The sequence below is a fragment of the Pleurodeles waltl genome, chromosome 11, assembly GCF_031143425.1.
Source record: "Pleurodeles waltl isolate 20211129_DDA chromosome 11, aPleWal1.hap1.20221129, whole genome shotgun sequence".
Classification (NCBI taxonomy): Eukaryota; Metazoa; Chordata; class Amphibia; order Caudata; family Salamandridae; genus Pleurodeles; species Pleurodeles waltl.
The window spans coordinates 944,750,842-944,776,110 of NC_090450.1; the positions used below are offsets into that span (position 1 = coordinate 944,750,842).

Here is a 25,269-nt window from a genome sequence, read left to right on the forward strand (position 1 = left end):
AGTGTCAGGGGTTCTGCATGGGTTATACACAGTGCACCAGTGTCAGGGGTTCTGCATGGGCTGTATACAGTGCACCAGTGTCAGCAGTGCTGCATGGGTTGTAAGGAGTGCACCAGTGTCAGAGGTTCTGCATGGGTTGTATACAGTGCACCAGTGTCGGCAGTGCTGCATGGGTTGTAAAGAGTTCCCCAGTGTCAGGGGTTCTGCATGGGTTGTATATAGTGCACTAGTGTCGTCAGTGCTGCATGGGTTGTATATAGTGCACTAGTGTCAGCAGTGCTGCATGGGTTGTATACAGTGCACCAGTGTCAGCAGTGCTGCATGGGTTGTAAGGAGTTCCCCAGTGTGAGGGGTTCTGCATGGGTTGTATACAGTGCACCAGTGTCAGCAGTGCTTCATGGATTGCAAGGAGTGCACCAGTGTCAGGGGTTCTGCATGGGTTGTATACAGTGCACCAGTGTCGGCAGTGCTGCATGGGTTGTAAGGAGTTCACCAGTGTCAGGGGTTCTGCATGGGTTGTATACAGTGTACTAGTGTCAGCAGTGCTGCATGGGCTGTAAGGAGTTCCCCAGTGTCAGGGGTTCTGCAGGGGCTGTATACAGTGCACCAGTGTCAGCAGTGCTGCATGGGTTGTAAGGAGTGCACCAGTGTCAGGGGTTCTGCAAGGGTTATACACAGTGCACCAGTGTCAGGGGTTCTGCATGGGTTGTATACAGTGCACCAGTGTCAGGGGTTCTGCATGGGCTGTATACAGTGCACCAGTGTCAGCAGTGCTGCATGGGTTGGAAGGACTGCACCAGTGTCAGGGGTTCTGCATGGGTTGTATACAGTGCACCAGTGTCAGCAGTGCTGCATGGGTTGTAAAGAGTTCCCCAGTGTCGGGGGTATTGCATGGGCTGTATACAGTGCACCAGTGTCAGCAGTGCTGCATGGGTTGGAAGGAGTGCACCAGTGTCAGGGGTTCTGCATGGGTTGTATACAGTGCACCAGTGCTGCATGGGTTGTACTAAGTGCACCAGTGTCATGGGTGCTGCGTGGGTTGTATGGGGCGCCAGGAGTGCTGCATGATGTGTATGGTGTGCGTCCAGGGTCCTCTGAGTTATAAGAAGTATGTCAGGAGTCACATGTTGGTTGCATGGCGGGTTTCAGGAGTGCTTTGAAGGTAGTACGGAGGTTGTCAGGAGTTCTGCATGGGTTGTATAGAGTGCTCTAGTGTTGCAAGTGCTTTATGGATTGTAGGGGCGCATCAGGAGTGTTGCATGAGTAGAACAGAGTGTATGAGTATCAGGAGTGCTGCATGAGTTGCATGGAGGGTGTCAGGAGTATTTCCTGAGCTGTATAGAGTGCAGCGGCATCAGGAGTGCTGCACTAGTTAGGTGGTGTGGCGTGTGTTCAGGGATTTGGCAGTTGGAAGCAGTATGACAGGGGTCTTGGGTGGGATGTATAAAGTGTACGAAGATTTATGCATGGGTTGTAGGGAATGTGTCAAGTCACTTGTAGGCATTACAAAGGATGTCAGGAGTCCTGCATGGGTTGTATGGAGAGTAGATGGTATACTGCATAGGTTTTGTGCAATGAGTCATATGGGTTGTAGAAGCGCGGATTGCTTTACATGGAATAGTGCCAGTAGTCCTGTGTGAATTGCATGGAGTGTACCAGTGTTAGGAGTCTTACATGGGCTACATGGAGTGTGCCGGCGTCAGGAGTCCCACGTCAGCTGCATGGAGTGCAGTGGTCTCAGGAGTTGGAGAATGCCTTGGAGTGTGCCAGTATCAGGAGTCCGTTGTGAATTATATGGAGCATGCCAGTGTCAGGAGTTGGTGGGCTTCATGAAGAGTGCTTCAGGAGTCCTGCATGAGCCACACAGAGTGGGATGGTGTCAGTAGTCCTGAGTAGGTTGAATGGGGTTGGTGCTAGGTGTACTGCGTTGACGGCATGGAGTGCGACAGTGTCAGGAGTCCTGCATGAGTTGCATGGACTGTGAGGGTGTCAGAAGTCCTACGTGGGCTGCATGGAGTGGGTTGGTGCCAGGAGTCCTGCGTGTCTTGGATGGGATGGTGCCAGGAGTCCTGCGTGGGTTGTATAGAGTGGGATGTGTCAGTAGTCCTGCGTGGGTTGCGTTGACTGTGATGGTGTAAGGAGTGCTGCATGGGTGGCATGTAGTGGGATGGTGCCAGGAGTTCTGCATGAGTTGCACAGAGTGAGATGGTGCCAGGGGTCCTGCATGGCTTGCATGAAATGGGATGGTGCCAGAGGTCCTGCATGGGTTGCATGGAGTGGGTTGGTGTCAGGAGTTCTGCGTGAGTGTCATGGAGTGGGATGGTGTCAGGAGTTCTGCATGAGTTGTATAGAGTGGGAAGGTTTCAGTACTCTTGAATGGGTTGCATGGAGTGTGATGGTGTCAGGCGTCCTGAATTGGATGCATGGAGTGGGATGGTGCCAGGACTCCTGATTGTGTTGAATGTAGTGGATGTTACCAGTAGTCCTGTGTGGGTTTGCATGTAGTGTGATGGTGTAGGAGTCTTACATGGACAGGAGTCCTGCATTGACTACATGGAGTACACCAGTGAAAGGAGTCCTGCACGGGTTGCATGGACTCTGATGGTATCAGGAGTCCTGCGAGGGGTGCATGGAGTGGGATGGTGCCAGGAGTCCTGTATGGGTTGCATAGAGTGCAATAGTTTTAGGAGTACTACGCAGGTTAATACATTGTGCTGGAGGATTGTGTGGGTGTCAAGGACTGTGTCCGGAGGCATGTGTGGGTTGACCAGCATGTGCCAAGCGTGCTCCATGGATTGTATTGAGTGCACCAGTGTCAGGAGTGCCGTGTGGGTTGTATAAAGAGTTTCAGAAATGCTGCATGGGCTGTACAGAGTGCAACAGTGTCGGGGGCTGCTTGGGTTGCATGGGGGCATCAAGAGTGCTCATTGAGTAGTATGGCTTACATTTCAGGAGTGCTGCATGGGTTGCAGGGAACAGGATGGTGCCAGACGTCCTGCATGGGTTGCATGGAGTGGGTTGGTGCTAGAAGTCCTGCGTGGTTTGCAGTAGAAGAGTTGGTCCCAGGAGTCCAGCGTGGGTTGTATTAGGTGGGTTGGTGCCAGGAGTCTTGCGTTGGTTGAATGTAGTGGGATGGTGTAAGGAGTCCTTCGTGGGTTTCATGGAGTGGGTTGCTGCGAGAAGTCCTGCGTGGGTTGCAGTAGATGAGTTGGTGCCAGGAGTCCTATGTGGGTTGCAGTAGGTGATTTGGTGCCAAGAGTCCTGCATGGGTTGCATGTAGTGGCTGGTGCTAGGATTCCTGCGTGGGTGTAATGTACTGGGATGGTGTCAGGAGTCCTGCGTAGGTTGCAAGAAGTACGCTGGTGCCAGGAGTCCTGGGTAGGTTACAGTAGGTGGATTCGTCCCAGGAGTCCTGCATGGGATGCATGTAGTGGCTGGTGCCAGGATTCCTGCGTGGGTGTAATGTAGTGGGATGGTGCCAGGAGTCATGCGTAGGTTGCAAGAAGTGCGCTGGTGCCAGGAGTCCTGTGTAGGTTACAGTAGGTGGATTGGTCCCAGGAGTCCTGCGTGGGTTGCAAGTAGTGGGCTGGTGCCAGAAGCCTGCATGGGTTGCATGAAGTGGGTTGGTGCCAGGAGCTCTGCATGGGTTGCATGTAGTGGGCTGGTGCAAGAAGCCTGCATGGGTTGCATGAAGTGGGTTGGTGCCAGGAGCTCTGCATGGGTTGCATATAGTGGGATGGTATCAGGAGTCCAGCGTGGGTTGCATGTAGTGGGCTGGTGCCAGGAGTCTTGCATATTGTTGCATGGTGTGGGTTGGTGCGAAAAGTCCTGCGTGGGTTGCATGTAGTGGGCTGGTGCCAGGAGTTCTGCGTGGGTTGCATGTAGTGGGTTGTTACCAGGAGTCCTGCATGGGTTGCGGTAGGTGGGTTGGTGCCAGGAGTTCTGCGTGGGTTTCATATAGTGGGTTGTTACCAGGAGTCCTGCATGGGTTGCAGGAGGTGGGTTGGTGCCAGGAGTCCTGCCTGGGTTGCATGCAGTGGGTTGGCGTCAGGAGCCCTACGTGGGTTGCATGTAGTGGGCTGGTGCCAGGAGTCCTGCATGGGCTGCATGTAGTGGGCTGGTGCCAGGAGTTCTGCGTGGGTTGCATGTAGTGGGTTGTTACCAGGAGTCCTGCATGGGTTGCGGTAGGTGGGTTGGTGCCAGGAGTTCTGCGTGGGTTGCATATAGTGGGTTGTTACCAGGAGTCCTGCATGGGTTGCAGGAGGTGGGTTGGTGCCAGGAGTCCTGCATGGGTTGCAGGAGGTGGGTTGGTGCCAGGAGTCCTGCATGGGTTGCATGCAGTGGGTTGGCGTCAGGAGCCCTACGTGGGTTGCATGTAGTGGGCTGGTGCCAGGAGTTCTGCGTGGGTTGCATGTAGTGGGTTGTTACCAGGAGTCCTGCGTGGGTTGCGGTAGGTGGGTTGGTGCCAGGAGTTCTGCGTGGGTTGCATATAGTGGGTTGTTACCAGGAGTCCTGCATGGGTTGCAGGAGGTGGGTTGTTACCAGGAGTCCTGCATGGGTTGCAGGAGGTGGGTTGGTGCCAGGAGTCCTGCATGGGTTGCAGGAGGTGGGTTGGTGCCAGGAGTCCTGCCTGGGTTGCATGCAGTGGGTTGGCGTCAGGAGCCCTACGTGGGTTGCATGTAGTGGGCTGGTGCCAGGAGTCCTGCATGGGTTGCAGGAGGTGGGTTGGTGCCAGGAGTCCTGCATGGGTTGCAGGAGGTGGGTTGGTGCCAGGAGTCCTGCCTGGGTTGCATGCAGTGGGTTGGCGTCAGGAGCCCTACGTGGGTTGCATGTAGTGGGCTGGTGCCAGGAGTCCTGCATGGGCTGCATGTAGTGGGATGGTGCCAGGAGTCCTGCATGGGTTGCATGTAGTGGGATGGTACCAGGAGTCCTGCATGGGCTGCATGTAGTGGGATGGTACCAGGAGCTCTGCATGGGTTGCAGGAGGTGGGTTGGTGCCAGGAGTCCTGCCTGGGTTGCATGCAGTGGGTTGGCGTCAGGAGCCCTACGTGGGTTGCATGTAGTGGGCTGGTGCCAGGAGTCCTGCATGGGCTGCATGTAGTGGGATGGTACCAGGAGCTCTGCATGGGTTGCATGTAGTGGGATGGTACCAGGAGCTCTGCATGGGTTGCATGTAGTGGGATGGTACCAGGAGTCCTGCATGGGCTGCATGTAGTGGGATGGTACCAGGAGCTCTGCATGGGTTGCAGGAGGTGGGTTGGTGCCAGGAGTCCTGCCTGGGTTGCATGCAGTGGGTTGGCGTCAGGAGCCCTACGTGGGTTGCATGTAGTGGGCTGGTGCCAGGAGTCCTGCATGGGCTGCATGTAGTGGGATGGTGCCAGGAGTCCTGCATGGGTTGCATGTAGTGGGATGGTACCAGGAGTCCTGCATGGGCTGCATGTAGTGGGATGGTACCAGGAGCTCTGCATGGGTTGCAGGAGGTGGGTTGGTGCCAGGAGTCCTGCCTGGGTTGCATGCAGTGGGTTGGCGTCAGGAGCCCTACGTGGGTTGCATGTAGTGGGCTGGTGCCAGGAGTCCTGCATGGGCTGCATGTAGTGGGATGGTACCAGGAGCTCTGCATGGGTTGCATGTAGTGGGATGGTACCAGGAGTCCTGCATGGGCTGCATGTAGTGGGATGGTACCAGGAGCTCTGCATGGGTTGCAGGAGGTGGGTTGGTGCCAGGAGTCCTGCCTGGGTTGCATGCAGTGGGTTGGCGTCAGGAGCCCTACGTGGGTTGCATGTAGTGGGCTGGTGCCAGGAGTCCTGCATGGGCTGCATGTAGTGGGATGGTGCCAGGAGTCCTGCATGGGTTGCATATATTGGGATGGTATCAGGAGTCTTGCGTGGGACAGCATGAAGTGCAATGGTCTTAGAAGCCCTACACAGGATAATACAGTGTGCCGGAGGACTGCGTTGGTTTAAAGGACTGTGTCAGGAGTCCTGTGTGGGTTGCACGGGGAGCCAAGAGTGCTGCATGGGTAAAATAAAGTATCCCTGACATTCTGCATATATATTCATAAATGCATGTTCACACTGATGCTAACAAGCAAACACACACAACCCATAAACCGCCCCCCACCCCGCGGGCTTAGGCGGGCGAACAGATGGTTTATTAGGATTAATGAGTAATAAGCCAAAAAAGGCCAATTGCTCAGGATCTGTGCACTGAAGTGCCAATAGTAGGACCGTGGAGATCGGCTGCCACCAACTGGTGAAAAAAGGAACAGCTCACACAGAATGAGAACGTCAGCATTGAAGTCCTCCAGCTCGCGTGTTTTTCCTGTCTAGAATAGATCAATTATAAAAGCTTTTCAATTACAAAAATATATGGCCTGAATTAAACTAATTGCAGGGTACGTACAGTTCCTGCCAATCACCACTGTAACTCTCAAAGTGGAGGCGGAGTGGCAGAGGAGAAAATCAAATGATTACTGCAGAAGACTGGAGGTCTGGGCAGAGTCTGGGTATCAGTTTGCAAGCAGCCAGTGGCATGACAAAACCTTAGGGGTTACCGTGAAGGGAGTGAGGGGGCACATACAATCACCAGGTCACCCGCGGTTCTTAAGTACCTGGCCCTTGCAACCTACCCCAAGTTAGCAGCAGGATTTTCGGTGATATATTTATCTTCTAGCTGGCCAAAAGGTCCTGCGGTCAAGGAGACATTGGGATAGATCAAAAACATATTTAGTGTGATAGATTCATAAACTAGGGGTTTAGTGGTTCCAAAAGAAAAGGTTCTAGTCTTGGTGATGTAGAGGAATCCCAGGGCACAGGCATAGCAACAGGAGCATGTCAAAGATAGGATGACAGTGCGTAAAAGTGCACCTTGTGCTACTGAAAAGTCAATTCCCAAAGCACCAATGGACGTTGTTACAGGTATTTTGGATATTCACTTTCTCAGTTCAATCTCTCTACCCCTCATCTCTGGCTCCCAATCTTTCATCACCATTTCTGCTTCAAATGAATCTGAATCACCCAATCTCACATCTTGCAACCACTTCTACCCTTCACCAATATATTTAAACCCTCCTCGCCTGCACCGCTCTTTTTCTACCTCTGTCATTTTCATTTCTATTTGTACCAGTTTCCTCCCCTCCCCAAGGGACCCCTTCCCCTTTGTGAATGTGAGTGCAAACATTTTTAAGTTTTCCTTTTAACTAGTTTCATTGTAGTTGTAAGTAGCATAGGGGGTTTAACCAGGGGGGTGGGGGTTAGTAGTTTAGTAGAAATGCAGCGATCGGAATCACTTAATGCACTAAAGATGGACCTGCACCCGTTATATCTAAATGTTAGCAGCAGAAAGGCAGAGACCAGATGGGCCAACACTAAAACCCAGGCTCATGTCACAGCAACATATCCCCTGCACCCTATAAGATGTCTTCTAGAAGCAACATGGGGAACCAGTATATTATACTAACATGGAATGTCAGGGGCCTAGGGACCCCGAACAAACGGGCTAGAGTGCATGCTCGACTTAAGAGACTAGGAGTGCATATTGCTATTCTGCAAGAGACACATGTGCTGGAGGGGGATCTACGAGACATGCGAGTGAAGTGGGGGGGCCAGCTGATTGGCACAACATATTCGACCTTCGCGAGAGGGGTGCTGATCTGGATAGCAGCGGGAGTTCCATTCCTCTTGTCAACACACAAGATAGACCAGGGAGGGAGGTACGTAGTAATGGAGGGCAGATTAGATGGTAGACAAATGGCTGTGGTCGGGGTATACGCCCCAAACAGCGGCACCATAGGCTTTCTCACCACTCTCACCCCAACATTGCTGACCAACCCCATACCCCTTGCCATCTGGGGTGGGGATTTTAACAGTACCCCAGTGGCAGCATTAGATAGAACTAGCGCCCACCAGAGCGCATCACCTAATAGGAAGCTCGTAAGTCCCCTGCAAGAATGGGCAAATGTTATGGGCCTATATGATGTATGGCGGTTAGGCCATCCAGAGCAAAAAGAATATTCATTTTACTCGGTCCCACACAATACCCACACTAGAATTGACATAATATGGGGCACTCGCGAAATAGGGGCGCTGATAACTGAATCCGAATATTTGGCAAAGACAGTCTCGGACCATGCGCCACTGCGGGTAACCCTGAATTGGGGCAGGGCACGTCAGGCAATACCCACTTGGAGATTCCAGGCGGAAGCTCTACAGGACCAAGCATTCGCTACATCACTGGGGGAAACTATAGGCCAATATTGGGAAATAAACGCTATGTCTGCAACAACCCGGGCGATAGAATGGGATGCCCACAAAGTAGTGGCCCGCGGAGTATGTATGTCCACTACGTGGGGAGTGAGACGCTCCTTACAGGCGGAAATTAGCAAACTTGAGAAGGAGCTGCGGGATGTGGAAAAAGCGGTAGCACGGGGGGAAATTACCAGTATTGCCCTGAAAGAAAAGCGCTTAAAATATAATGAGGCAGATAGCAGGCTCCGCTGCCACGACTATAAATATTACTTAACCAGGTTGCAAACGGAAGGAGATAGATCAAGCAGAATGCTAGCGTGGCTACTACGTGAGGATAGACAGCAGGCCCCGATAGGGGCCATCCGGGCGGGCGCGCAAGAAATGGCTACTACACAAGCAGAAATAAACGAGGTGTTTAGGAATTATTACTCTAACCTATACACTAAACGTACTGCGTGCACGGCTACACAACTAGAGGCCTTTCTGGCGGACTCCTTCCTACCCCAGCTACCACAACCAGATAGAGATGGAATTGAAACCCCTATAACAATAGCAGAAATAGAACTAGCCCTTGCACAGCTACCCAGGAACAAAGCGCCTGGCACTGACGGTCTCCCTTCGGAGTATTATAAAGCCTATTTACCCAGTTTGAAATCTCATCTGCTAGGAGTGTTCCAAGAGGCGTGGACTACAGAAAGCTTGCCCACATCTCAAAGGGAGGCTCTGATAGTAGTACTCCCTAAACAGGGTCGAGACCACACAGATGTGAAATCTTATAGACCACTATCGCTGCTGAACACAGACTGCAAAATATTAGGCAAAATATTGGCCAACAGGTTGGCCCCCCTCATGCACTTACTGATACATGCAGATCAGAGTGGCTTCATTCCCAAACGTAACACCTTCCTGAATATTCGAAGATTGCTGGGCATAATAGGAGACACCCCCAAGAATGCACAGGAGGAAATGGTGCTCTCATTAGACATAGAAAAGGCCTTTGATACGCTCGAGTGGGACTTTCTGTTGGCCACGATGGCCCGTATGGGAATAGGCCCTAACTATATCCGCTGGGTTCGGACATTGTACTCTAGCCCGAACGCGAGGGTGAAATCAGGCGGGGTGATTTCTGATAGCTTCCCGATCTCTAGGGGGACACGGCAGGGATGCCCCTTATCCCCGCTACTGTTTGCCATAGCAATGGAACCATTAGCGGCAAAAGTTCGCCTCATGGAGCATGAATGGGGAATTATTAGGAACGGGGTACATCACACGATTTCACTATATGCAGATGATGCGTTGATATATATCAGGAACGGCTGTGCAGTTATCCCATCTGTAATATCATTACTGGCTGAATTCGGAGGCCTATCTGGCCTTGTGGTAAACTGGGAGAAGTCGTGTGTCTTTCCCCTGGTAAAAAGGGCTCCTAATAATCATGATCCCCCAGAGACAGGACATCTTAAGTGGTGCCCTACAACATTCAAATACTTAGGGATAAACATATATCATGCCACGGAAGACTTAAGAGATGGGAACCTGGGGAAGGCGCTAACATCTATAAAAGGCTCCCTACAATTCTGGAACAAGCTCCCTCTCTCGCCACCCGGCAAGGTGGCGATTGCTAATATGTTGATTCTACCTAGGCTTTTATATTACTTTGCGGCCCTACCGATAATTATTCCCAAAAGATTCTTCAGCAATCTAAACACAGCATTGCTGCAGCTCATTTGGGGAGGTAGCAGAGCGCGAGTGGCGCTACCCACACTACAATGTCCGCTGGACAATGGTGGCCTAGGAACCCCGAATTTTGAAAAATACTATGCAGCCGCACAACTTCAATGGGTCCAATATTGGATCCACAGACCAGAGCAAGCGGAACCTATGAGCCTAGAGCCTCGGCGGAACGGGACCCCCCTTTTAAATTGGCTGTCGACGAAGCCCCCCAAAGTGGCACTGGTCAACCCACTGCTTGCAGCTGCGTACGCGTGCTGGGCCAGATACGTGCAAAAAAGAGCGGATAAGCTCCCATACTCTCCACACGTACCGCTGAATTACCTGTTAGTGGGGAACGCAGCCAGAATGCAAGCTGCAAAGCAGTGGAACGAAGCAGGAATACTGACCGTAGGGGATTGCTACGAAGACGGTAAACTAATGACGTTCGAGGCCCTTCAGGCCCTCACGGAGATAAATCCGGGACAGTTCCTGACATATCATGCCATATGTCACGAAATCAGGAAAATTTGGGGAATGGGCACCTCGGAACCAGAGATCTCCCCTGTGCTTCACCAGCTTCTACAACACAGCGATCAAACTAAAACAATATCCAATCTATACAGAATCCTCAACAAGACCCCTGTTACACAGACAGGGAAAACATGGGATAGATGGAACGCAGTACTCCCCACCCCGATCCCACTGGAAGACTGGCCTAAGGCCCTATCCCACATCAGAGGTGTGTCAAGGAATCCCAGATTTAGATATACCCAATTCAATTACACGCATCAAACATATCTTTCCCCAGCCAGAATAAAGCGCATGTTCCCTGATGCAGCATCAATGTGCCCCAGATGCAGATTGCCGTCAGCATCCTTTTTCCACATGGTATGGGATTGCCCGAATATACAAACGGCCTGGGCGGAGGTGGTAGAGGAGGTATCTGGGCTTACGGGACTGGCACTGGTAGCAGACCCCGGGTCCTGCCTGTTGGGACTTAGGAAGAGACCCAAAAAACAAAGACATTTACATAAATTTATAGACCTGGCCTTTTTAATGTATAAAAGGTTAATAGCAATGCATTGGAAAGCCTCTATGGCTCCCGATCTGAAATCCTGGCACTCTCTAATAACACGCTGGGCGCGTACTGAATATCAGGTACTAAAAAGAATGGTGCGTGAAGGGCGGCAACACACAGGTTGCTCTACATGGGAGGATATGGTAACAAAGCTGGAGGCCAAAAACGATGAAAAGCCTCCTTAAATTGGGGCGCGCGTATTCGCAACAACCACAGCATAAATTCACCTGCACCCCTCATCACGGGAACAGAATTCATAAGACACCCAGACAACACAGTGCGCATGCATCACACCCGCCCATCTCTCTAGCAATAAATGCCCACTAAGACTATGTCACCACAGTGGTGGCGCGGCGCGGGGAGCAGAAAACCAGGGGAGCCACTCGCATACACTAACCTAGTTGATGCCCCTTCCCTCAGACACTCAGGGAACCCATGCACGTAAAGCAAGGTCCACACTGGTCTCCAACGAATGCCTATATAAAATAAACAGTGAAGGATAAATCTAGGGAGGGTGCAGCCAGGAATGATATTACAAGACCAGAAGCGTTCCGTGAAGCGCATAGAGGGGTTGTGTGTATTTGTTTCAAGACTTAGATAATTAATCATCGTTTTGGTTTATCCTGTGGTTGCAAACTGAACAATTTGTATCATATTTCGAAATATAAAACCAATAAATATATTTAAAAAAAAAAAGTTTTCCTTTTAACTCCACCTCTTTCCTCCTATTACAGTCACTTATTCCAGTTTCCTTTCACACTCAAATTTATGTCTCGAATGCTCATACCTCTACCAGGTTCCCTCACTCCTCTACTTCTTGCTCTGCTGCATCTGTGACAGACAATTTTGCCCTCTCCTCTTTTACTCCCGGGATTCTTCGTAGCTCTGTAGCTCAATCTATCTCTTTCAATTTGCTACTTTCATCCAAAATGCAAACTTTTATGTCCGAAGGTTGGTCTGATTCACAGAATTGGGCTGTTTGCAACCATAAAAAATCATTTTGGGATGTACACATACTATTTTCTGATTCAGTAATCTATTACCGATTCGCAAAATAGGTTTGATATTCGGTATTAGGAAGGGGTGTGTTAAGGGCATCCTTTCCTAATAGCGTCTCGCAGGGGGATGTATGAATGTTTTGGAACTGGAATGTGGCCACAAAACATCCACAGTTTACTACTAACTTCAAGTTGGTGGCAACCCATTCGCAAATGGGAAGGGGTCCCCAAGGGACCCCTTCCCCTTTGTGAATGTGAGTGCAAACATTTTTTAAGAGCACGAAGTGGTCCCACTAACCACTGACTACTCCTAAAAAATGAAAAGAAAACTTTTCAGTTTTCTTTTTTGAACCACATCCCATTTTCCTTTAAGAAGAATGGGCGGCATTTAAAAAATAAATGCTTTATTTAAAAAGCAATCACATACCTGGTGGTCTGCAGACCCCAGTAGGCTACCATCCCTGTGATTTTGGTCATTCCCAATGGGTCAGAAATAGCAACCTACATCATGAATATTGATGAGGTAGGTACATTTGCGGCCCACTGGGAATCGTAAATGTGTATGAGACACACTGGCACATCGCAGTTTCTGATTTACTAATTGCGAATTACAAAGATTTGCAATTAGGAAATCGCAAACGGATTTCTATGTACATCTGGCCCTTTATTCTCTCTACTTATACTACACTCACCTCTAGCTCTCAGTGTTACTCCTACCCCCACTGCTCATCTTCTACTTCATCCCCCCGTTTGCCTTCAACCTACACACTTTACATTCTTTAATTTCTCTACCATCTACTCTCCATTTCAAATTCAATCCTACTTTTTAACACTATCTCTTTAGATCATTTCTTACTTGCAGTTTTACTCCTCTCCCTATCACAGCTCCATGCCACTTTCCCCACTATCTCCACCTCTTTAAATCTTCTGTAATTTTCTGAATTCTGTATTCACAGACTACAGTCCGCTTCCACTCTTCCCCTATGTCTCATTTTCGGACTCCTGTCAACCTTGGTTTACTTCCCTTCTACCCTTCTCATTCCCTCACAGGCATCTTCCTTTTTTCCTGGTTTTTGTCATTCCTAATTTTTCTTTCACCTTACTCCGCTTCTTGTCTCATTTCTATCACATATAAAGTGTATATTTGATACTTGTGTCATCACTCCTCCCGTTCTATAACATTACTCATCCTCTTACGCCCCTGTCCGCCCCATCTGAACTCCTAAACCGCTTTGCACTGTATACCACGCTTTCCATTTCTTTATGCCTCCCACTCGTGCACAGTATCCTGCTCATGCGCGCTGCCTTTCTTTGGCAATTTGACTCATTCTGCCCCTTCCTTCCTTTTGTCAACGCCTTTGTTCTTTTACTACCCGTTGCTTTTTACGTATGTATTTTATCGCACCTTTTATTATCCTTTCTTGTTTCTTCCCCACCTTGCATTCCTTGGCTGTTTCCCCTTCCATATATCTCTTTTACGCCTGCGACAAAATCTCCTATTTTCATTCTATCACCCACTCTCTTTCTAACCGAGTATTCCATCCCTTTAATTTCCCCCTCTTGTATTTTACTCCCCCTCCTACTTTTGTTCCCTTTATAATTCTCTTTATTTGCCTCGAGCCACTTGTTCCTTCTTCTTTGCTGTTTTATTGCTCACTTTCCCTTATTTTTTGTTTTTGATTTCTTAGTCTTTCTGCCACCATGCTGAATGCTGTCTCACCTTCTACCCCTATACCCTTAGTTCTATTAGGATTGCCTCCTCACCGAGTTACTTATGTCCCTCTGCCTAACTGTATAGGATTCATTTTCACCTTTATAGTAGATTATAAGAACAAAAACAGCTTTGGAGCAAGCTTTTCAAAGCGCAGGCACATGCAGGCAGAAGCAGTTCAAGTATTCACACTCACAAGGATAGTTCATTGGCTAACCCCCCACAATAGGTACTACATAGTTATAGTATCAGAGAAAGGTATCATCCACTCTGCCTTAGAGGCAGCTCTGTTGGCAGAGTAGTCTTGCTTTTTTTCTTTTAAAGTGTAATCTGCTCACAGTCCTATAGCAGTTAAGTGCCACTCAGACACTGACAGTATATACTTTATACACCTGTCATGTCATTTTTAAGTTGCTTTTAAATTTACCTGCAGTCAACCAGCTGGATCTGTGAGGGGTTCTGACATGCAAGGTACGGTGATTCCCTCCTCAAGCCACAGGGCCTGTGGAGGCCTCGGTTATGCACCTGGTAGTAGTCTGTCAGAAAGAAGAGGAGGGGTGCAGAAAGGGGACAAGGACTCCATTTACCTAGATGCAAGTCAAATTTATCTCAAATGGTTGTCAGTGCAACAGTGGACTAGGAGCTAAAAGCCGCCTTGCAAATGTGTCCTTACCAGTCTGCTAGTCTACAGAGTGAGTGAGGCCACCAAGGGCCCGATTTAATTGTTGGCGGACGGAGTGATCTCCATTGGCCTGGCTACGGACTTAGCGTCCTCCAGGAGAAGACTACTCCGCCCGCTAAGCTGGCAGTCATTTCTAAGGCATTGGCAGGAACTGAGTCATGGTGGTTCCTGTCAAAGATGTTTACAGTTTGGTGCAGGGCTTCGTCAACATGACAGAGCCCTGCATCAAACAGTTTAAAAAAAAAAGAAAAAATACCAAAACTGGATTTTCTTTTTTAAAATAAAACATACAGTGCTCCCTTCACCATGGGAGGACTCTCCCATTGTCAGAGGAGCCTTCAGCGGTTTTCACTGCCCCTTACCACCTGGGTTTATTTTGGCGGTGATGGGCAGTGAAAACTGACTTCTAATTTTGTCATCTGAATTAGGTGTGGTGAATTGCATGCCTGCCTCCAGCAGATCATGCTGCATAGGGCCGTTGTAGGGGTTTAATGTAGAAACGGAGTAGTGATTAAACCCACTGTCTGCCAGCATCGAAATCAATGTGCTGGAGAATGCTTACTGCCAAGATACAAATCACTCCAGTGCACTTTTCTTGGTGTCCCATATAGCCAGACCAGCCTTGCGAATAAGGGACTTCCCTTTTCAGAGTCTCACTCAAATGCACAGTGACGGTGGAAATTTGAGATGGAAAAAGTGGGAAAAGATACCTTGAAAAATAGCAATACTAGCAACTTGGTTTTAGAGTTTTGTTGTTTGTAGAGGTGTAAAATATGTAAATTATCACTTTTAACCAATGTATGGCCTTATTTAGAGTTTGGCAGACGGGGTACTCGGTCACAAACATGCCAGATGTTCCTTCCGCCGTACTACAAGTGTATTAAAGGAGATGGCACTTGTAATACAGCAAACTCAATATCCATCAAGTTATGACAGAGTATGCCATCCACCAAACTCTAAATAATGCCATTAATCTTACTCTTCTTGCATGCGCCACTGAAATGAGAATGTCGGAGTTTAAATTAGAGGGTTCTTAACCTATTGGTCATAAATAAGCTTCAGCAGCATCAAGCATGTAATCCACCAAAGCCATCCGCAAGGGGCCTGGCCATGGTACACAATCAAAACATAGAAGCGGTATGGACACTCGAGTGCATGAGTCAATAAGCTAAGCTTGATGCTGATATCTGAAGGGATGTACTAATCGACATCTTGAGTCCGAGCAAAGGCAGCTCAGCCTCTAACCTTCCAAGGAGTACCAGTAAATTGCTTAATAACAACACCTATTACTTATGGCATGTAGAAACAGCAGAAGCATGTCGTATGAAGATCCATTTATTTAAAAAAAAAAAAAATATATATATATATATATATATATATATATATATATATATATATATATATATATATATAATATTATATAGAATTCAAATATGGAAAAGTACAGACACATATGGAGCACACATACTTAGGCCAACAAAATCTAGGACGAAAATGCTAGGCAAGATTCAGCTTCACTCCTAGGCCAAATACAAGCAACAGTACGGAGGGCTTTGCATTCATCAGCAGACAGGATATGGAAAGTGGAGTGTTCTATGACCATATGATAAGTTAGGTTCAATATTGCCCAGTCTCCCAAACTGCAAAAAGTGGGAACATCTAGAAACATGCTAACTTTGGGTACCAAGATCTGCACAAAAAATGGACACATACCACATGTACATAAAACGTTGAATATGAAATAGTCTGGATGCTGCACTGATCCCTATTAGTAAAACTGAATGAAAATCCCAAAGTAGGACATGTAAATCTTCTGCTTACGTATGATCACAGCATACGCGTTGCTAGATGATCACATGCATTCCTGTCCTAGTTATGCTTATTAATTAGCAGCAACAGAGTGCAGAGAAGACTTGATGGGTGGCAGAACGCTCCACATATGATCATGTTACATGGTTATTCGAACACGTAAAAAACAGAAACACAAAACACACACTATGGTCTCTGTAACATATGGTACAGTAATATCTATACTCGGAGCCACATACATGGGAGAAGTACAGAAGGCGAGTTTAAACATACGTGCAGGCCAAAACACGTTAGTACGTGGCGTTACTTGCTCCACAGCAAAAACAAGTTAAAACCCAAACTACAGGTCGAATCATGGGGAAAGAAATGTTGGAACAGAGTTTTTTTTCTCTTTTTTCAAGGTTTCGTAGGGTAAGGCCAACACGACAGTCTGTAGATTAGAACTCCATACTTTAGGTGTACTGATTGAAAGAGATTGTTTTAGAGTTTTATTTCACTTGACCACTGAAATTCAAAGGAGGAGACTGTTGGGACTATGATGTTGGCTTCATAAGCCTGATAAGGTCAGGTTATGGACAAGGTATTTCAGTGTTCCACAGTGTATTGTTTTGTAAGTAATGCAGGCTAGTTTGAATAACCCACACCATGAAGAGGATGCCACTTAAGTATGAGCAGAGTTGGACTGATGGGATGGTACTTTTGGGAGCCTGTGACCCATCGGTTTAGAAAACAAAAGAACTGGGCCCATCATCAAAGTGCCCAGCGATGGTGCATTTCTAGCTCACTGCTCACATTTAACCCCTTGTGCTCTGTTTTTGTTTAATACTTTGTGTATATCTACTACACCTGAAAAAGTAGCAAGGTGTAAAACACGTGTGGAGAGTGTAATGAACGAGTTACCTAAGTAACTCGTTCTTCTGATGGATACAACTACCTGTGGATTCCTCACCTAATGAATAGAGTCCCAAAGCAGTACTGCACTCAGTGGTGGGTGCCTGAATGGTCAAACCAAGAAATCCTGCAGCACTGACCGTACAAAATGGCCGTCACTTCTGACCTCAGAGTCCAAGCAGTAATGCTTCGCAAAAGTGTGAAGGGACGACCAAGTTGCGGCCTTACCATCAGGGGGATCCTTCTTTGCCAAAGAGTAACACATTTTAATGCAAAGAACAACCCACCTGGAGAGTGTTCTCTTGTGGACTGCCTTTCCTCTTTCCCACGTAACCGATGAAAAGCTGATCCTCCAGCCTGAAATCCTTTGTCCTGTCTATATAAAAGCTTAACGCCCTCTTTGGGTCCAAGCGGTGTAGTCTCTTGTAGGAAGTTGGCTCTGTATGTGCTATTTCAAAGTAAGGAATAGCATGCACAGAGTCCAAGGGTTCCCCTTAGAGGTAAAATAGTGGTAAAAATAGATAATACTAATGCTCTATTTTGTGGTAGTGTGGTCGAGCAGTAGGCTTATCCAAGGAGTAGTGTTAAGCATTTGTTGTACATACACCTAGACAATAAATGAGGTACACACACTCAGAGACAAATCCAGCCAATAGGTTTTTGTATAGAAAAATATCTTTTCTTAGTTTATTTTAAGAACCACAGGTTCAAATTCTACATGTAATATCTCATTCGAAAGGTATTGCAGGTAAGTACTTTAGGAACTTTAAATCATAAAAATTGCATGTATACTTTTCAAGTTATTGACAAATAGCTGTTTTAAAAGTGGACACTTAGTGCAATTTTCACAGTTCCTAGGGGAGGTAAGTTTTTGTTAGTTTTACCAGGTAAGTAAGACACTTACAGGGTTCAGTTCTTGGTCCAAGGTAGCCCACCGTTGGGGGTTCAGAGCAACCCCAAAGTCACCACACCAGCAGCTCAGGGCCGGTCAGGTGCAGAGTTCAAAGTGGTGCCCAAAACACATAGGCTAGAATGGAGAGAAGGGGGTGCCCCGGTTCCGGTCTGCTTGCAGGTAAGTACCCGCGTCTTCGGAGGGCAGACCAGGGGGGTTTTGTAGGGCACCGGGGGGGACACAAGCCCACACAGAAATTTCACCCTCAGCAGCGCGGGGGCGGCCGGGTGCAGTGTTGAAACAAGCGTCGGGTTTGCAATGTTAGTCTATGAGAGATCAACGGATCTCTTCAGCGCTGCAGGCAGGCAAGGGGGGGCTTCCTCGGGGAAACCTCCACTTGGGCAAGGGAGAGGGACTCCGTGGGGTCACTTCTCCAGTGAAAGTCCGGTCCTTCAGGTCCTGGGGGCTGCGGGTGCAGGGTCTCTCCCAGGCGTCGGGACTTTGGATTCAAAGAGTCGCGGTCAGGGGAAGCCTCGGGATTCCCTCTGCAGGCGGCGCTGTGGGGGCTCAGGGGGGACAGGTTTTGGTACTCACAGTATCAGAGTAGTCCTGGGGTCCCTCCTGAGGTGTTGGATCTCCACCAGCCGAGTCGGGGTCGCCGGGTGCAGTGTTGCAAGTCTCACGCTTCTTGCGGGGAGCTTGCAGGGTTCTTTCAAGGCTGCTGGAAACAAAGTTGCAGCCTTTCTTGGAGCAGGTCCGCTGTCCTCGGGAGTTTCTTGTCTTTTCGAAGCAGGGGCAGTCCTCAGAGGATGTCGAGGTCGCTGGTCCCTTTGGAAGGCGTCGCTGGAGCAGGATCTTTGGAAGGCAGGAGACAGGCCGGTGAGTTTCTGGAGCCAAGGCAGTTGTCGTCTTCTGGTCTTCCTCTGCAGGGGTTTTCAGCTAGGCAGTCCTTCTTCTTGTAGTTGCAGGAATCTGATTTTCTAGGGTTCAGGGTAGCCCTTAAATACTAAATTTAAGGGCGTGTTTAGGTCTGGGGGGTTAGTAGCCAATGGCTACTAGCCCTGAGGGTGGGTACACCCTCTTTGTGCCTCCTCCCAAGGGGAGGGGGACACAATCCTAACCCTATTGGGGGAATCCTCCATCTGCAAGATGGAGGATTTCTAAAAGTCAGAGTCACCTCAGCTCAGGACACCTTAGGGGCTGTCCTGACTGGCCAGTGACTCCTCCTTGTTGCTTTCTTTGTTCCCTCCAGCCTTGCCGCCAAAAGTGGGGGCCGTGGCCGGAGGGGGCGGGCAACTCCACTAAGCTGGAGTGCCCTGCTGGGCTGTGACAAAGGGGTGAGCCTTTGAGGCTCACCGCCAGGTGTCACAGCTCCTGCCTGGGGGAGGTGTTAGCATCTCCACCCAGTGCAGGCTTTGTTACTGGCCTCAGAGTGACAAAGGCACTCTCCCCATGGGGCCAGCAACATGTCTCTGGTGTGGCAGGCTGCTGGAACTAGTCAGCCTACACAGACAGTCGGTTAAGTTTCAGGGGGCACCTCTAAGGTGCCCTCTGTGGTGTATTTTACAATAAAATGTACACTGGCATCAGTGTGCATTTATTGTGCTGAGAAGTTTGATACCAAACTTCCCAGTTTTCAGTGTAGCCATTATGGTGCTGTGGAGTTCGTGTAAAACAGACTCCCAGACCATATACTCTTATGGCTACCCTGCACTTACAATGTCTAAGGTTTTGTTTAGACACTGTAGGGGTACCATGCTCATGCACTGGTACCCTCACCTATGGTATAGTGCACCCTGCCTTAGGGCTGTAAGGCCTGCTAGAGGGGTGTCTTACCTATACTGCATAGGCAGTGAGAGGCTGGCATGGCACCCTGAGGGGAGTGCCATGTCGACTTACTCGTTTTGTCCTCACTAGCACACACAAGCTGGCAAGCAGTGTGTCTGTGCTGAGTGAGAGGTCTCCAGGGTGGCATAAGACATGCTGCAACCCTTAGAGACCTTCCTTGGCATCAGGGCCCTTGGTACTAGAAGTACCAGTTACAAGGGACTTATCTGGATGCCAGGGTCTGCCAATTGTGGATACAAAAGTACAGGTTAGGGAAAGAACACTGGTGCTGGGGCCTGGTTAGCAGGCCTCAGCACACTTTCAATTGTAAACATAGCATCAGCAAAGGCAAAAAGTCAGGGGGCAACCATGCCAAGGAGGCATTTCCTTACATCTCTCTTCTTCCTTTGACGGATGAGGCGGAGGATAAAACGTGGATAGAGTAATTGTCTGGGCCAAATGAAAGGGTGAAACAACCTTCGGAAGGAAAGCAGCCTTGGTCCTCAACACCACCTTATCCCCATAAAAAGATGTATAAGGGGGTTTTACCGATAGAGCCTGCAACTCACTCACTCTCCTTGCAGATGTAATAGCAACCAGGAAAACTGTTTTAAGAACTAACAATCTTATGGGGCAAGAATGCATAGGCCCAAAAGGGGACCCCATAAGGAAAGTTAGAACCAAGGACAAATCCCATTGAGGCATAACAAAAGGATTTGGAGGAAATTTATTCATAAGGGCCTTCAAGAATCTAAGTACTATTGGAGATTTAAATAAAGAAGGCTGGTCTGGAAGACAAATAAAGGCTGAAAGAGCGGACAAGTAACCCTTAACAGTAGCCACTGCACAACCCCTCTGTGCTAAAGACAAAGCAAAAGATAAAACATCCGACAAATGAGCACGTAAGGGATCAATCTGCCTCTCTCCACACCATACCACAAATTTAGACCACCTATTAGCGTAGATAGATTTAGTGGAGTGTCGCCTGGCCGATAAGATAACATCCACTACCTCAGGCGGGAGAGAAAAGGAACTCAGGTTGCCCCCTTCATTCTCCAGGCATGAAGGTGCAGGCTCTGGAGGTTGGGGTGTAAAACCTGCCCCTGCGAGAGGAGGTCTGCCCTGAGAGGGAGACGGAGCGGAGGGCACAGTGAGAGTTGGAGAAGGTCAGAATACCACACCCTCCTTGGCCAATCCGGAGCATTTAAGATTACTTGGGCCCGTCTTGGCGTATTTTCCTCAATACTCGAGGAATCAAGAGTATGGGGGGAAACGCGTAAAGCAACTGGTCGCACCAGGTCATCTGAAACGCGTCCCCCAACGCTCCTTGTACCGGATACTGGAGGCTGCAGAATAACGGGCAGTGCGAGTTCTCCCGGGTGGCAAACAGATCTATCCGAGGAAACCCCCCTATTGACAGCTGAAGAAGACACCGGCTTCTTCCAGACTTCCAAAACAGGTTCCAGCAGCGCCTCATTGAACGGCAAAAGTGGTTCTGCCGATGCAGAGGCCGGGTGCAACACCTCTGTCAACAAATTCTGCTTGGCTTCAGTCACCGGCAAAGGAAGATCCAAGAAGTTAGCTGCCTTCCTGATAACAGCATGAAAAGTGGCCGCCTCTTCTGTATACTCCCCAGGAGATGACAAGTCCCACTCGGGGGAAGTATCTAGGCCACTAGCAGTGTCCAGCCCATGGAGACCCTCATGAGAGTCCTCAATCTCTCCTTCCTCCAGGTTCTGTCTCTGGTACTCCTGTTCTTCAAGGAGGCGGAGAGCAAGCCTCCTCGAGTGCAGCCTCTCCTCAATCCTCGGCGTCGACATGGCGTCAGCAGATGTCAAAGAACGAAGCCGATCTCCAGATCCGTCCAACGCCGGGTCTACAGGCGCCACAGGTACCTTCGGCGCCGAACCAGGAGTTGGATGGAGAGAAGACTGCTTCGGAGTTGTAGGAGGTCTAGACGGCGCCACTGGTTGAAACATCAAAGCAGCCGAAGATGTCGAAGCCTCAGGAGCCACCGGAGCCGATTCCGACGCCGAGCCCACGTTCCCCAGGGGGAGAAAGGGCATAAAGGGTGCCGGTCGAAGGGGAGCCGGATCACCCATGTTGAAGGCCAAAGGGCCCAAAGGCCCAGCCGGTCCACCACCTGGAGCCATCTGCTGGAAGATGGAAAACGTCGCACTTAAAAATGCGGTATTATCAGCTCCAGGGGCCGGGAAAGCCGGGTACTGGGGTGCCTGGTTCGAAGGCGACACCGACCTCGACGTCTGCAACGTCGGAGAAAACATTTGAGGCTGCGGAACCTCAAACACTGAAGGTGGTTGGCCCGATGACCCGGGCGAAGTCAGTGAGGCTGGAGAAGGCAACGGCGTCGACGGATGAGGAGTGACAGTGGGACTGACCTCCCAGGTCTTCCGACGCCGAGTCGATGGTGACCTCGACCGAAACCTCTCTTTACTCGACCGGCGCCGTGATTCTCGACGGCGCCGGGAGTCCCGATGACGAGGATTTTCGATGGTGTCTCTTTTCCATCTTTTTCGACTTCGCCAGAAAAAGCTTGGCCTTGCGCTCTTTCAGGGCCTTCGGATTCATATGCTGACAAGAATCACACTTGTCAACATCATGATCGGAACTAAGACACCACAAACAGTCAGAATGTGGGTCCGTCACCGACATTTTGCCCCCACACTCACAACAGGGCTTGAATCCTGACTTTCTCTGCGACATTGTAATCTCAGAGAAAAAATAGATCCAAAAACACACTGTAACTGTCGAACAGCAACAGTAGCTCCCTCGAAGATAACCGTTTCGAATGGCACGGAAAAAAGGGAACTGACGTCGGCGAGGACCTCTTATTGCCTGTATGACGTCAGACGGCATCGAATGGGGCAACTGTGACGTCCTCATCGACGTGCAGAAGCTAGGAAGAAGATTTCCGTCGAGTGCTGACGCAATGGGAGTATTCATCAGGTGAGGAATCCACAGGTAGTTGTATCCATCAGAAATGCTGTTTACTACCAGTCTTGAGAGAAGGTAGGGGCATCAAGGCTCGCTTGAGGCTTTGCCTCTCTTGAGTCATGACCCTTCCCCACAATCAAGATTGGTAATCGCATATTACATTCTGCTTCTATGTATATGTGCTATAATTCTGGACTACAAGAGTTGGATTCACAAAATGTGAAGAAGACATCATAATGTGTGACATGCAACTGTACCCATGGTCACAGCTTACAAGTCCTTCCCATAAAGAGGGTGATACGGTTATATGCTTACTAGAACAAGGACCTGCTGGTAGATGCAAAGTGGCTTCTGGCCTAACAATGCCTCATTAGGGCGAATGATCACATTTCGTACATAATATCTGCACTAGTCGTGAATGGCTGATACTGTACAGTGCCCTCATGCCCACGCCTTGATTTGTGCACTGGCGGAGTAAGAGGCAGGTTCATATTCAGGCGACCGGGCAGAGACACCTGTAGCACTTCCTAACAAACAACTGTACGCATGCACACATTTATGGTACACAAATGCAAATCACAGTAGAAACTGCCAGGAAAAAGAATATGTTTTAGAAACATATTTAGCTAATCGAGATTCCTCACTTCTTTTGTGACCCTAAGCAGGAAGACTTCCATCTGATCTGATGCAAAAAAAAAGAATCTGTGCATATTTTTGCTCGTGTGTGTGTGGACCCCAGGTTGCCATCCCACAGACCCATTGCGTGTCTTTCCTACTGTATACTCTAATTTGATCTATCAAACAGCATTTCGTCACAACACCAACATACCAGCTGCCATGCAGTTCCATTTACAGAGGTATCGAACAGGACAAAGAACTGATTCCCATGACAACCCAATGCCTTTTCTTTCTGTCGCTGACAGCTGCGCCACCTAGTTTCACAAGTACACCATTCTGGCTCCCATTCTTAGGATGTTGAACTTTTGCACTGAGCAGTATTGAAGAGTTTGGAGAAGAGAAAGCAGATTTTATTCACAATCTGCCTTGATTTATTGTCCTGGTCAGCACATTATATAAATTGGATTCGCCACGGACGATGCCAGAGTAACAGCTACGGATATCATGTCTATGAAGGGATCATTATGTTTCCCTAAGAGAAACAAACTTGACTTCAAGGTGTAATTTCCACAATTTTAATTCCTGTAAAAATAAATCTTTGCTTCAGAATGGCTAGATTGCCTGGATCCAGTGTAAGAACTAAAAGGCTGCCCATTGATGTAATCTGCATTAAGAGAAGACGTAGCAACACACGTCCATGTAGAGATGGCACAGCTGAATCTATGCGCACGCCTTTCAGTATACATGGATAGGCACGTGAAATCTCTGTTTTTCAAATCATTTTAACCAAGCTTGCTGGCAAAGGAGTTTTTCACCCAGGCACACCATGAAGCCACCAAGAAGGATGTTGTAAGCAAGCTCCCGGCGACAGGAGAGTGGCAAAGGACTCTGTGCTCTTGCAAAATGTGCACAACAGAGACTAGAGTATTGACTGGCTACCAACAATTGAAGCAATAAACAGTTAGAAGGAAAACGTGCAGCACAGTAAACATAAAGGAAGGACATATATGGAGGAGACTGGTTGCCTGTTCCGGTTTAAAACACACTGTAACAGCAGAGTTGAAGGCAGACTGTGAACATACAGACCAAGGGATGCTGAAAATCACCACGGCGCTCGGCTTACCATATGGAAACTCAGACAGCATCTCGAAGGCCTTGTGCATGTTCACTCTGCAGAGATTGACGGGATCGTCCAGTAGCTGAGACAGAGGGATAATGACGTCACTGCTCAAAAAGCCATCCCTGGAAATAGATTACATACACGAACGGAAGTTGCATGAGAAATTGGGTAGTGCCATATTTACAAGACAATCAAAAGACCTCACCTTGCTCAGTCACATCACAATGAATGGTTGTCGTGCAATGACACTCCACAATCATAACAGAAAGAATCATAAAACTTGACAAAGGGGCAGATAAAACAAAATTGACCAGGACACGCAGTCACATTAAAATAACCCACTCATAAGAGCTGGGGCTTAAATGAATCTATCATAAGCCCGGTCCAGCGTAGACATATTGAAATTAATTAACCAATCATAAAACGTAGTTCTGCACAGTCTCATCGGAATGAACCAATCATAAACGTGAAGCGGGACAGTGACATCAGAATGAATCAAATCATAAACCTAGCCCTGCATAGTCATATTACAATGGGCTAATCATAAAATCTTGCACAGTCAAATCAGGATGAAGAAATCATATACCTCGTACTTCCCAGTCATCTCAGACAGCAAACTAAAGAGAATATAAAAGTGTGCCTTGCGCAATCACATCAGAAACAAGGTATAATAAAATGGATGACCCTTCACCGTCACACTGAATTGAATGAATAATAAAACCTGGCCCT

At 48.6% G+C, this 25,269-nt stretch overlaps 1 protein-coding gene across 1 annotated transcript in view; it reads right to left on the bottom strand.

Annotated features, from left to right (window-relative positions):
- Positions 1-25,269, bottom strand: part of RSPH14 (radial spoke head 14 homolog) — a 398,766-nt gene that overhangs the window by 338,042 nt on the left and 35,455 nt on the right. Inside the window, exon 3 of the mRNA XM_069215110.1 lies at positions 24,544-24,662. Within this exon, the coding sequence (XP_069071211.1) occupies positions 24,544-24,662 (119 nt within the window). The remainder of the gene's footprint in view (positions 1-24,543; positions 24,663-25,269) is intronic.